This window comes from Plasmodium fragile (assembly GCF_000956335.1).
Source record: "Plasmodium fragile strain nilgiri unplaced genomic scaffold supercont1.17, whole genome shotgun sequence".
Classification (NCBI taxonomy): domain Eukaryota; phylum Apicomplexa; class Aconoidasida; order Haemosporida; family Plasmodiidae; genus Plasmodium; species Plasmodium fragile.
The window spans coordinates 322998-336721 of record NW_012192597.1 but is presented as its reverse complement, the minus strand read 5'-3'; the positions used below and the strand labels follow the sequence as shown (position 1 = coordinate 336721).

At 40.4% G+C, this 13724-nt stretch overlaps 4 protein-coding genes across 4 annotated transcripts; 1 reads left to right on the top strand and 3 right to left on the bottom strand.

The window, feature by feature from the left end:
- Positions 1-324: 324 nt before the first annotated feature.
- On the bottom strand, positions 325-2577 carry AK88_01920 (uncharacterized protein; the record flags this gene model as incomplete). Its single annotated transcript, XM_012479555.1, has 3 exons — positions 325-1984; positions 2239-2386; positions 2523-2577. The coding sequence occupies 3 exons, from the start codon at positions 2575-2577 to the stop codon at positions 325-327; spliced, it is 1863 nt and encodes a 620-aa protein (XP_012334978.1).
- Positions 2578-3647: 1070 nt separating this feature from the next.
- On the bottom strand, positions 3648-5266 carry AK88_01919 (uncharacterized protein; the record flags this gene model as incomplete). The annotated part of the gene is made up of 4 exons (XM_012479554.1): positions 3648-3718; positions 3832-3878; positions 4001-4086; positions 4220-5266. The coding sequence occupies 4 exons, from the start codon at positions 5264-5266 to the stop codon at positions 3648-3650; spliced, it is 1251 nt and encodes a 416-aa protein (XP_012334977.1).
- Positions 5267-5827: 561 nt separating this feature from the next.
- On the bottom strand, positions 5828-7313 carry AK88_01918 (uncharacterized protein; the record flags this gene model as incomplete). The annotated part of the gene is made up of 5 exons (XM_012479553.1): positions 5828-5903; positions 6043-6316; positions 6533-6654; positions 6813-7009; positions 7161-7313. The coding sequence occupies 5 exons, from the start codon at positions 7311-7313 to the stop codon at positions 5828-5830; spliced, it is 822 nt and encodes a 273-aa protein (XP_012334976.1).
- Positions 7314-8069: 756 nt separating this feature from the next.
- On the top strand, positions 8070-12648 carry AK88_01917 (uncharacterized protein; the record flags this gene model as incomplete). The annotated part of the gene is made up of 4 exons (XM_012479552.1): positions 8070-9805; positions 11831-12070; positions 12250-12360; positions 12570-12648. 4 exons carry the CDS (start codon positions 8070-8072, stop codon positions 12646-12648), a joined length of 2166 nt encoding a protein of 721 aa, XP_012334975.1.
- Between the last annotated feature and the right edge of the window lie 1076 nt (positions 12649-13724).

Here is a 13724-nt window from a genome sequence, read left to right as displayed (position 1 = left end):
GGAAAACAAAAAAAAAAAAAAAAAAAAGTAAAACACAGCGATGGGCACTCATGACCCGGGAAGGAAAAAAAAAATTACATTTTTTGTACAAAAAAAAGAAAAAATAAAAATAAAACACTTACAAGTAGCATAATATTACCAGCTGTATATATCATAGAATTGCCGCACAAGAAATACCTGTATCATCCGTACATGCGTAAAGCCGCATGGAAGAAAGCATGGGCCTTAAGAATGTTGTAGCACGCTTACTTGGCCATTGCTGCGTTGTGGGTAAGATTAGTTTTCCCATTGATAGCGACGCTGTACACGTCACTTTGCGCGTCTTCATGACCCCTGCGTGTAATCTTTCTGCTGGCCAAGTGGCGGGCTGGTCATGGGAAAATTGGGCCGCTTCCCTTCCCGCTGGTCAAAATTCACTTGGGTTAGTAGGGGCTCCTGCTGGTACAGCGCGGCCTCATCTAGATTGTCCAGAAAATTCTCAAAATCTTTGGAAAAAATAATTTGTGGGTTTACTTTTCCCAGCATGCTAACCTCGGTCATATGATCGGCATTGTTTTCCTCCACGGAGTTGTAACTCTTTGCAACGTTGTGTAGGTATGTGTCCAATTGGTTGTTGCTTTGGTGTGGATTCCCCACCGTGTAAGCTTCTTCCATTTGTGCCCTTGTCTTCGCTGCTTGGCGGTGCTGATTATCCATTATATGCACTACTGTGGTGTCTTGCTGTTTGTTTTTGTGAGTCAGGTCATTTGTATTGAATGGGTTAGCATGTCTTGCGTAGTAGGCCAAGGCAGACTCCTTGAGGAAGGTATCCAATTCGCTGTTACAGGAGTCCTTTCCGTTACCACTTTTTTTGTTTTTCGAAAAGTCCAAGTTGATTGAAACCCCTGAGGTGGTTAAAGTATTTCCATACATGTGGTACGAATTGTCGTATGTCTTTTGTACTTTATTTGATTGCGAAATGGATTGAGAAAAATTGTTCCCTTCAAATTGGTGTTTACAAATTCGATTCAGTTTTGAGTAAAATTCTGAATCATCCTGACCATCCCCCTGTTCCTTTCTTACTCCAATGCTATTGTGAGGTAGGAAAAGATCATCGTAGATATTGTTCCCTGCTGCATCATCACACTGGGACCATTTCAACAAATTCATTTGTGCCTTTTTTAACAATTCAAAAGTACTCAAAAATTGGCAGACGTAAAAAAAAGGTTCATTTTTTATGGGTATATTTAATTTATATATATTATCCCTTAGGAGAACTCCTTGGGGGTAATTAAAAACTCCTTTGTAGAGTCTCACCTTGACAATTTTTTTCAGCGCATTTTGGTTTAACACATAACCGTGTACGTGAAGCCAATAATCCTTGTAATTGAAATTTTGTTTCTCCACTGTTGCATCTGAAATGTCTTGAACATTTAAAATGGTAGCCCTCATGGAACACCGCGGTAGGCAATATACAAACATGTGTTCACAAATTTGTTCTTCCACTACAGGAAGAATCTTATACATACTTAACATAACCTTTAAATGCATTTGCACCAAATGTATACAATTCTTCTTTTGGCTAGTCACCTTATAATTCGTATTTAAAATATCAAATTTAAAACCTATACAGTTAAAATATTTACTCGAATTATTTCCACAAAATTTGGATTCAACTATAGTATTCATGTTATCCCATATGTGAACCCACTTCCCACTCTCTATGTACTTACATACTAAAGTAAATTGAATAATGTATGAAAGGAGGGACTTGTCGATCTCATTACCGTTTGTGTCTTCATTTCTTTCATCGGTTAGACTTATGAAATATTTTCTTTTTAATTCCTCCTTGAGCTTGTGGAGTATAGTTTTCGTCTCCTTGTCGTTTCTGTAGCAGAGGATGACTCTGTTGGATACACACGTGCCCATGATGTGGTTGTCGCTCCTCATGATGATGAACCTCGTTATTTGTACGCTGTTCCGGATCGGCGTCCCCAACTCATCCCTGCGGGGGGGGGGGGGGGGGCAGCGCATAGATAGTGCCGTAGCACCGGTGTGTGGTAAAAATACATAAACCCAAATTTTGTCCCCCAAATGGGGCCATTCTATGGGTACACACTTTTAGGCATACTAGACACTGCTATGTGGAAAAAAAAAAAAAAAAAAAGGTATCATTTTGAAGCATATTCCGGGTGGGGGTCCCCCCTCTCACATTTTTACGTCCAGGGGGACAACACAAAGAGCCATTACACAAATTACCTGATGTCAAATAGATACCTGGACAGGATTATATTCTCGAATTTAAATTCCATGTATAGGATAAAATTATTATTGTGGCTCTTTCCACACGAGTAATTTTTCGCATCGTTATTTTCTTCATTCTGTTTTGCCTCTCTCCTTATGGACGCTATACAATGTGGGTGCGAAGGGGAAATAAACATGTGAATTTTTAAATTGAGCACATGTTCGTATGGAGATTTATATATTGTGTCTCGTCTAGGAAGGGGGCAAAGACGAGTATACTGTTTGGCTAGGCGACGCACCTGATAGCAGCAGCTTCTGGTACTCTTGCGACTTGTTGTTCAAATGATCTCTCATTTTTTTTTTATTAGCATAATCATATTTAAGTGGAAATGGACAGGATGGAGGAGCAATGAGGTACAGAGGAGGAATAAGACGTAGGCTTTTAAAGTGGCGGGGTGAAGCGGTGGGGGTCTATCCGAGCGAAGAATATAATTCACAAAAACAGCGCCACTGCTCTGTTAAAAAAAAGCATTTTAACATGGTGTAGAACAAGTAGCAACACTTTTTTCGAGTTTCACTCAAGCCGATTGATTTTTTTTTTTTTTTTTTTTTCTTCTCCCCACAATTGATTAAACAGGAAAAAATTGCATACAAAGAAAACTATTTTTAATGTTCACAAAAAAGGGGGAAAAAAAAATGAGGACGGGGAAATGTCGTTGCTTTGTGGACACCTCCGATGTCCATACCGTTTGGGAAAAAAAAAAAAAAAAAAAAAAAAAAAAGGTGAATAAACGAACTGTCGAAATTCTCATTTTGGCACTTTTTTTTTCTTCACATGTCGTGTAAACGTTTCCGTGTGTACATTTAGCATTTGCGAAGTAGGTGTGTTTCCTTTACACGTTTTCCCGTTCTGCATTTTTGTCAATTTTTTGTGGAACGCTCAAGGCCACGACAAGGGAGTGTCCCTGACTGATCATGTGGCTTGGCACAAAAAAAAAAGGGGGGGTATTACAACACCTGCAATGTCGTACTACAACAAAACACTTTTTTTTTTTTATTTTAATTTTCCTTTTTCATCGCCACATTTCCACGTTACGCAAAATTGAGAAGGGACATTTCTGTCAGGGGCTGTAGGAAGTAACACAAATGCGTTCCGTTCATGTTGTATTCCCTTACAAAAAAAAAAAAGAAAAAAAGAACAGTATATGAATATGCTGCTAAGTAAATTACGAAACTAGTGCGCTGCTGAACAAATAAGCAGTGGACATACAAATGACGCATCTCATCCGTTAAACACACAAACACACACGCACACACAAAAGACAATGTGCAGGAGACCATATAGGAGCGTGCGCCAGAAATGGGCAGCAACACATGGGTCAGCATATCTGCTCAAGGAATACGCCACCAAAAGTGCATCGCACTCACTTGAGGGTAAACTGAAAGCGCAGCAGTCCGTTCTCCTGGAAATCCATTCTGAGGTGGGAACTTATTTCTAGCGAGGTGGAAAGGCAAGCAGAGTGTTACGTGGTGGCGATTTAGGGATGGTGAGAGGGTAATATGTGAGCAGGGAATTTTTTTTTTTTTTTTTTTTTTTTTTCTAATTACTGAGTGCCTGGTTAATCCTTGACAAGTCTTTTATTCGGTACTTGAATCTGCGAAAGGGGGTCAACATATGGGTGGGAAGTTTTACCTGTGCAGATGTATACGCGTAAAAGTAATCGTGTACACACACACACGTCTCTCTCAAACGCACTCTCCCCTTCCATGAATGTACATTTGACTTTTTTCGCTTTTAAAATCGTGGAAGTTCTCCTTGGGCATGAGCTGAACGGACCGTTGGTAATTTTTATTTTTCGTTTCCTGCGGGGAGTAGCAAGGTAGGTAGTTATATATATTAGGCAGCATGTGTGTGTGTGGGGGGGGTGATTTCACGATTTGCATCCTTCAGCGCATGAAATGTAATTCTTCCCCCCCCCCCCCCAATTAGGATTACCATTTTAAGTACCGCAGTACTATCGTTGTTATATTCTGTTATATAAAAAGTAATGTACTCATCGCTGCTCTTAATTAAGTAGTCCAGGTAAAAAGAAAAAGTGGTGGACTGCATGCAAAAGAAATTGTAATCATTGTGGAGAAAGGTGTATTTTTCTAATTTGCTTATTTCATAATAATGGTCAACAATGATTCTCACAGAAGTCTCAGATGTGTCTCCATCTTCATCAGTCAGGTGAACAATTAACTTGCGATTATTGTAATCAAATTTAATGTTTAAAAGGACAGGGTCTAAGAATTCTACTGCTCTGAGTAATTCGTATTGGCAGACGAGAAATTCCATATTTTTTTTTTTTTTTTTTTTATCCTCATCAATTTGTTCATATATTTTTTTTCTAATAAAATATTCGTCCTCATTGTCATCTTCTGTTTTATTACTGTGAGCAGGTTTCACCTTTAGTGGAGACACTGTCTTCAGTTTAATTAAATTATTGCTCTCCATGTTTATGGCATGGGTAGTGTATAAATGGTCTGAGTTTACACTATTCGTATCGTCCTCGTGGCTGTCCTCCCCCATACACGCATTTGTATAGTCATGTATGGAACGTTTCTCCCTGGGGGTGTGGCTTCTGCTGCATGCACCTTCGGACAAGGCACTTGAAGGATGACTCCCACATGGGTCATTCGTCCCTCCTGTGGAGCTATCACTTGGTCTTCTACGACGCCTCTCCACAAGCCGCTCCTCCCCATGCATGCTCTGCCTGCGCCTCTCCTCCCGCTGATGCAAAATGCTGTGGCTAGTAAAGCAGTCCGAGTCGAGGAACAGAAAGCAATATATTTGTTTGCACCTAGACCAGCTCCTCAACATTAACCCATCACCAAACAGATTAAACAAAATACAACTGTCCACCTCCCCCTGGTTGCCTGTACTCCTCCTTACGGCCGAGTTACTTTTATTATCATCTACGCTTAAAAGGGCCAAGGCACTTTTGAAGAAATTCACATTTTTCACAGAAAGGTGGTAGTTCGTTTGCGTCTCCTCCTTCATGATATGGGCTGGACGACTCCAATAAAAGTAAAAATAAAAATTATTTCCCACTTGGGGGCGGCTTAGAAGGGTGTGTGGGTGGACCGGCCAAGTTGGCAAAACAGAAAAAAACACACAAACGACGAGGCGGTTGACGTTGGCGTTGAAAATGAGATTGATGTGTGAGGAGGAACAAACGAAGATACCACGCTGCCTATGCCATATAGTGTAAACAAAAAAAAAAAAAAAAAAAATTTTTTCTGTGCACACGTGCGATGTTTTTTTCTTTTATTTCCCCCCTCCGCTTTGTTCTCCACGTGTGCTCGTTGCATGGCGTAACAGCATGGGGCTTCAACGAATGACGCTGCAGGCACAATAAATGCGCAGTTTGTTACTAAGGCTACAGCTGAGGCTGCTTTTTTTTTTTTTTATTCAGAAGGGATACACCCAGGGGGGCACAAAGTAGAAGGTTCGCAAATTGATGATGGAGGACAAATGGCACACGAAGGACAGAACTGCCGACGTGACCGAGTCAACCGCGGTTAACCATTTCGCACTCCATTTTTTTTCTGTGCACTGGAACTATTCGAATGAAAGGGACTCGATCTTCTTCATCAAGTCCTCATTCTCGTGATACCACTTCTTCTTCTCCATGGTTCTACAAAAAAGGGGGCAGGGGGAAAGTTTTTAATTTCCACATGGTGTTATGAAGCGGCGCGCCGGATGGGCACACGCATAGGGAGTAGCATCACCATAGGGTAATTTTTTTTTTTTTTTTTTTTTTTTTTGCGCCTTACTTTTTGTAATAGTGCTGCAATATGTGTAAGGGGAATTTGTACAAGTCATACATGTTTCTGGGTAATCTCACATTCATGTACTTTGAATTCTCCAACAACAACTCCACAATCTTTTTTTTCTCCTTGGCGTTTAACAAATTTGTATAGTATTTGCTGACGTATTTTTTTTTTTTTAAATTTTGCACTTCCTCCTTTTTGAGTCCTTTGTAATTTTCTTCAAAGTAGTATTCAAAGCCCACAAACCGGGGCAGCTTCACGGACAGGAAGTTCGTGACTGGACAGGGGAAGGGGGAAAAAACAAGGACGCGTGTGGTGGTCTGTGTGTGGCGCCTATACAGACGCAAACGGGGAAGATACTTATCTGGTTCACATGTGTGGTCTGCTCGAACGATTTGCCATTCTGCTTTTTTTTTTTTTTTGTAACGCACATGGGGTAGACATTTTTTTAATACTGCGCGCGACCCCGCTTCCCCCACAAGGCGTCACTTACATTCGTTGCTCTTCAAGGTGACAGAGGGGTTGAGGAAAATGTCTAGCTTACATCCGTACTGCTTTATCTCGAATTGCTCCCTGCTGTCCTTGTCCACGTGGGGCGACCTCAGGAAGGTGAATCTGCGCAGAGGGGAGAGGGGCTTTCACTGTGTGCAGGTACACATGCGGTATCAATTTCGTGTGTGTGTGTGCGTGTGGGGTAAGTCGACGCAAACGGTAGAACGAAACACGTGGAGAGATGTAGCACAAAGGATGTTACACCGCCCTGTTTGTGTCACCTCTTCTTTATCGTCTTTTGAGGAATCGGGCCAGCAATGATGAATTGTGGGTACTGGCTAATTTTCTCCTTCACGTTTAAAACAGCCTTCTGCAGGTGGTCCGAAAAGTATGAGTTCAGAATTATTCGAAGGTGGTAGTTTTCCTTCCACTTGTTTAAAATGTCTAGGTCTTTTATATGCGTGTTGACTTTCTCTAACTTGGGTTGGGGGGGGAAAAAAAAAAATAAAAAAAAAATACAAAAAAAAATACAAAACAAATAAACGTGTTAACGAGGTCACATCGCTGACGGCACCCATAGGAATGCTCAAAACAACTCGCCGCTATGCTCATCCTTCCAGTCGCATTACATTGTTATAAACTCGAGCGTCCCTCGTTAAGGTGTTTTTCTTGGGGGCTGTCCTCACAAAGGCAGTTGTGCCTTCAGGCACTACCCTCAAGGCGGTACGTCTCCCATTAGTGCAGTGTAATATGAGAAAGAGGATACAAAAACGTACGTTCATTTTTTATGTGTTCATGTTTGGGTTGTACTTCCTCCCCCCCCAATGTGTGTTCAGGTGGATCCTTCTTGGGGAGTGATGAGCCCCACGTCTGTCAAATGTTTCTCAGCTTATATTGGCCACCAATAAGGAGGAGTGTTACTACCACTGGGGGGGCTCTCCTCTCCCCCCTTTTGGCTTCCTGCCCAGTTTTGCAACACAGGTTAAGGGGAACAAATGCGTATTTAAAAAAAATTGTGTGACAAAAAAAAAGGTACACACATTAGTGTTTGCTGTCCCTCTCCCCCCACACATGGGTTGTTCTCATGCACGATTTTTTCCGGCGCGTCGCTGAATGGGGATTTGATTGAGCGGCGGAGGGGAGACTTCGTTCGCACCCTTTCATGGCACTTTATTGTGGCCTTTTTTTGCCCTGTTTTTTTGCCCTGTTTTTTTGCCCTGTTTTTTTGCCCTGTTTTTTTGCCCTGTTTTTTGCGTGTGGGCCGGCGCCCCCGTTCCGCTTCGCGCGAGTAGGAAATACGAAATTTTGTGAGATGGAGAACGAAGACTGCAGAAGAGAAACTCCTTTGCGTTGGTCTCCCCTTTGGCACCTTTAGCCTGCACCCTTCAACCGATAGCATTTTATTTTATTTTTTTTTTTGTGCCCCCGTTTAGCAGAGCCTGACCAAGCACACATATAAAGGAGGTGTCCTCCTCTCTCACACAGTTTCGCCTGCACCCCCTGAGAGTTGCCTTTACGTCTGCCTCTTGTCCTTTTTTATGGATGAAGGAAACGACCGGTCATTCAGTTTACCCATTCCGCATTTTCCTATCAAGCTTCTATTCGAGACAGATGAGTACGACTTTTACAAAATTAAGCAGAGGGAGAGGGAGGAAGAAGAAGAAAGTCGTTCGAAGGGGAAGGGGGTGGGGGATCAGTTGAGGGAACGTGCGACGAGCTTGCTAGGAAGCGAGCACGGGAGCGAAACGGAAAGTGATAATGAAAAGCTCTTTATGAGCTACCTCAAAAGTATTGCACAAAGGGACACGTCTAATACCCGCAACAGGGGTGATGCAAAAAGTGGTGCCGCAAACACGTATAGCAATAGCTGGCAAAGTAGTGTACAGAAGGGGGGGGGAATAAAATGTACAAAGCAATCCTCCGGAGGGGACACAGGGAAACAATCCTGTTCCCACCTGGCCTCACCAAATAGCAAACCCCATGACGATAATGACATCACGACAGGAAGGCAGCCGTGCCACATGTTTGAAAAGCACCCACACTTACCAATAAGTAAGGAGCTGAGACGGGAGTGGATTTACCACACCCCCGCTGGGGCGTTCATTCCTGTGCAAGTTCGTCTGCATGATTTTAAAGAAGAATGCGACAAGGTGAAGAAGCGGTTACGGGGCAGAGTAACTAATATAGCCAATCAGGACGACCCCATTTTGAAACAAAACAAAGCCGCATTATATGAACCCCTCATAGAAGCATTACAATCCGGAGTTCGAAGTCCCAACGTAGGTGAAATTGTCAACCACATCGTGAACCACAATTGTAAGAACTGGCAACAAAAGGTAGATTTAGAAGCACTAAGAAAAGAAGCAGATAATTCAAAAAAGGAGAGAGTACTGAATAGGACAAAATGTTTTGTGGAGTGGTTACCACGAATGGAAAAAAATTCTTTTAGCAAATATGAAATAATAGCTAAATTAAAAAGGAAAACATTGTGCAGGACATTTAAGCTTGTTTGTGATTTTAACAATACATTGTTGAAAGGAGTGTACATAAATCAAAATTTAATTAACACTCTTTATGCAGAACAGGCAAAGCGCCATCTGGTTAGATCTCCTTCTATACAAAATTTAACTTCAAAAGAAACGTTCATCATTTCAGTCTCCTTTTACCACCCAATAAGGGGTATTAAAATAGCTGAGTATGAACTGTTGTCATGGCAAACCTTGGCAGACCTGACAGATGTTTTTTTTTGTTTTGATTCTTCAAATTATGGCCTACCCCAATTTAATGGATCCGTGTACTACATAGATGGAGTGCTCTACCCTGACTTGAGGTCGCCAAACGCGACAGACTACTCAGCATGCATATTTGAATTTTACAAAAAAAAAAAAGAAAATAATTTTATTCGACCCCCATATAAGATATTACAACATAAGGCTGTCCTGGCTGAAATGGAAATACCTCTCTACCAAAAGTGCTGCTTCCTACATCAAGGCAATTGTGAGCACAGAATTATTTTTAATAACATTAGACAATATAATAGCTTGCGCGATAAGGAGTTTTCCAAGTACCCCTTCAGGACCTTCAAACCGAACATTGCAAAAAAGTTTTGCTTGTGCTGCCATAAAAATATTGCACAGAAGATCGTCCTGGACTGTTATCTCTTTAAGGAAAACCCATCCTACATTTGCAACTGTTGCTTTGACTTGTTTCTGCTGGATGGGGACGGTAATCCCGTCGACGCGATTATGAAGCATTTCGAGTACATAGACGAGGTGTAAACATGGGCAAAGAGGGGTGGGGTAACCCCCGACCGTTCCCCCCATTTGTGCATACGTGAATATATCGCATCAGTGTCCACCATGAGCACACGGCACTAACATGTGGACAGAGAAAAAAATATATATTTTTATTGCCTCCCCCGTCTTTCGTACGGAACATGGCCAATCTGCATCACAGTGTCACTGTCAAGGAGTATATTCCCATCTTGATGATATGGGAATTTTTTAACACACGCGTGTCCTTTAAAATTTTTTTTTTTTTTACTCGTTTGAAATTTTTTTTACCAAATGGAAAAGCTGCACAAATATGGAGAACAAAATTATTATCCCCGAGAAGTGTTCTTTTTTTTGTTCAATTCGAATGGGCACACAAGAAAACGTGGTAATAAAAATGGCACTGTCCTTTCACATGGGGAATTGTTCCAAGGCAGTTGCTCTCCCCTCATGGAGACCATTTTTTTCAACATACATTTTGACCAGATGGTACGTTCAAAAAGGCTTTTAAAATGTGGCCATCCCCACAAGTTGAGATTTTTTTAAACAAATTATTTTTTCGTTGACGCATTATTTAACCAAGGGCCATTATGTTATTTCCCCGGAAAATATGCAAATTAATTTTTTTTTAATATATATAATTAAAATTTGGGGCTCCCCCCACCTTTTATGCGCACAAAAAAAATAATTGTACACTTTACGTATATAACATACGGGATGTATATATATACGTTGTATGCCACCGCTGCTCTTTTTTTTTTTTTTTTTTGCCCTCATTTTTTACTGCCTACAAGTTGGTTTATCCCCCCAACTCTACCTCAAACGTACAGAGCGCCTTCAGGGCATACGGCACGGCCAGCGGGAGGGAGGATCTTCTACGGCTATCCTCATAAAAATGTTCACGTCTCATTATATATGTAAGTAAAAAACGAAACCCCACGCCGCTAAATGCGCATACGAGGATTCATATATATGTCATCAGTTTCCCATTTTGTGCGTTACGTTTTATTCACATCTTTTCTTCATCCCCATCACGTGGAGTTTTGCCCCTTATCCATTTGAACGGCCGCTCCGTTATTTTCTGTTCACTTTATTCCCACGTAGTATTAATCCGTTCCACGCTTTTTTTCCTTTTTTTTTTCCTTTTTTATTTTACATTTATACCTTTATGAGGGGCAAAATATTGCGCAATTTTTTTTTGAAAACCACGTGAGCTTTGAAAATCAGAAAGGCTTATAAACACAACCGTTTGGCTTTTTATAATTTTTATTATAGCTCGCTATTTTTAGCATATCGCAAAAAAAAAAAAAAAAAAAAAAAAAAAATTATAAATATATAAAAGGAAAGAGTTGTTACAGGCCGTTCATGCATTTGCTTGTTTTTCCTTTTTGCAAAGTTTTTCTCAACCCTTTTGGGCATTTATATAAAAAATACCCCCCCCTTTGAATTTAAACAAAAGAATAACATACCCACCAAGTAGTATTACGCTGACCTGTTGTTCAAAATGGGAAAATTGTAAGTTTTGCCGCAAATCTTGTGAAAGAGAGGAGAGGAAAAATGAGAAATGAACTTCCCCCCTACAGGAGACCCACAGTCGTTTGCGGGAAGAAAAAGGGAGGGAGAAGGATGGATGGGAAAATAAACCTACAGAGGGTCATGCGGCTAAATACTTTTTTCAGGGGGGCTCGTTATGGTGCCATAACTGATGCCTCATTTATATTTTTTGCCCCCGTTTGCAAACCCTCCACTTCTCCCCATACCACGGCACAGTTTTGTCATTGTTACGTGGCTTAACGAGTGTATATATAATACCCCAAAGAACGCCTCTTTTTGCTTTCCGCATCTCTGCTTGGAGTTTTGCCTGTAGAGGGGGGCTTTTCTCTTACATGCATCTGAGTGAGGGAGCGTACCAGCTCCTATTTGTGAAGCAGCTGGTATATATAGGTACCATTTGGCACACCTGCGCACTTTTCTTATGTGTTCTGTTTCATCACCCTCCCCCCTCTGCGCTGCTTCCCCTTTTGCAGACTGAAGCCAGGTAAAGTTGTTATCATGTTAAATGGACGTAGAGCTGGAAAAAAGGCAATAATTATAAACACGTATGAAAGCCAAACCAGGGAGAGACCCTACAACTATTGCCTCGTTGCGGGTATAGAAAAGCACCCACTGAAGGTTACCAAAAAAATGTCCAAGAGGAAAATTATGAAGAGATCAAAGGTTAAGGCATTTGTAAAGTACATTAACGTGAATCACATTCTTCCAACCAGGTAAGCACAGATAGGGGTAGCGAAAACACGCGCGTGTGTTGGAGTGGCCATGTGTAGTAGAGTCCGTGGAGTGGCTGCTACATATATATAAACCCGTAGCGGTGGCTAGCAAGTACGTGCTTCATGAAAACTCCTTTTCATTTGACTCAAACCGAACTTCTTGCACGCCGTCCCTGCAGATACCAAGTGGCCAACGACTTTGATATAAAAAGTTTAGCATCGGAGGAACTTTTAAGATCCAAGAATAAAAAGAAGGAAGTTAAAAAGTTGGGAAAAATTTTCAGAGATAAGTAAGTTTGCATATGTTGCGTCCCTCCGCCCCGATTGTTGTGTTCTCACCAGAGGAGTCTCCCCCAATTTTGCTTAATCATGCATTGTGTGTGTGTGTGCTGTTTTTTTTTTTTTTTTTTTTTTACACATCCCATCGGATGGTAATACATACAATGTAAGAATGTACCCCTAATGACGTCTTTTTTTTTTTTATTTCCCTTCTTTGCAGATTCTTAGACCCAATTAACAAAAAGACGGGTGAAGTTTCCAAGGACATTTCATTTTTGCACAAGAAATTATACTTTTAAGTTTTCATCACCCTTGTGCAATTTGCTTAATAATTTTTTTTTTTTTTTTTTTTTGCATTTTGTACGTCATGCATATTTTTTGGCATTATTTTTATTCCATGTGATAAAGAACAAAAACGGCGTTACATGCATATATAGTTAAGCATTGTAAGACATACTGACTTGGAAAATAATGAGCTGGTTATAAAGCTGCTCGGTTTATTGAAAAAAAGGAAATTTATTTAAAATATGAAAAAAAAAAAAAAAAACGAAGCTTAATTCACATTACGCATATAAATAAGGGACAGGGACTCTTTACGGTCCCCTTTTTTTGTCTTCCTTTTTTTGGAGTACCTGTCCCCGAATTGTATACATCCGTTCCGCACCCAGCCACTCCCTTTTACACCCTGTGATTTGTTCCTTTTTTATGCTACTACAAAATGTGCCATTAAAAGAGATAATTTAAAATGGTTAACATATATAGGCGTGTGCGTACATATTGCGGTTATTATATTAGGAATGAAGAAAAAAATTAAAAAAAAAAAAATATGTATGTGTGCACTTTGGAGGAGTAAGAAAAGACGCTTCCATGATTAACAAAAAAAAAAAAAAATGAATAACATAAATAAAAAAAATATATATATAAATAAAGTTAACCAAAGAGCACAACATGCAATTATATGAAATCAAATTGCCAAATACAGAAAAGTTAAAAAAGGAAGGTGAGACTTCATATATAAGGGGTGATTTTGTGTAAGGTTGGATAAAATAAACGTGGTTTAAAATGTGTCAATTGAAAAGGAGTTTGAATTATGTAAAAGTTTGCATGTGTGCAAGTGGAGGAGCAGACACCTTGGGGTGTACCCATCCATACGCGTTGTATACAGTAATACACACACTTGTGGGTACAGGACAGAAAGGCGTGACGAGGTTTTATGCCATTCCCCAAGAGTCACCTGAGACAACAAAGGCCTTGTTCCTCTCATTTAATTAGTACACTCTGTTATTATGGATGATACGTGTAATGCGTACCAGGGAATTTTCCCGTTCGATGTCTTTGTTGTCCTTTTTTTTTTTTTTTTTTTTTTTTTTTTTTT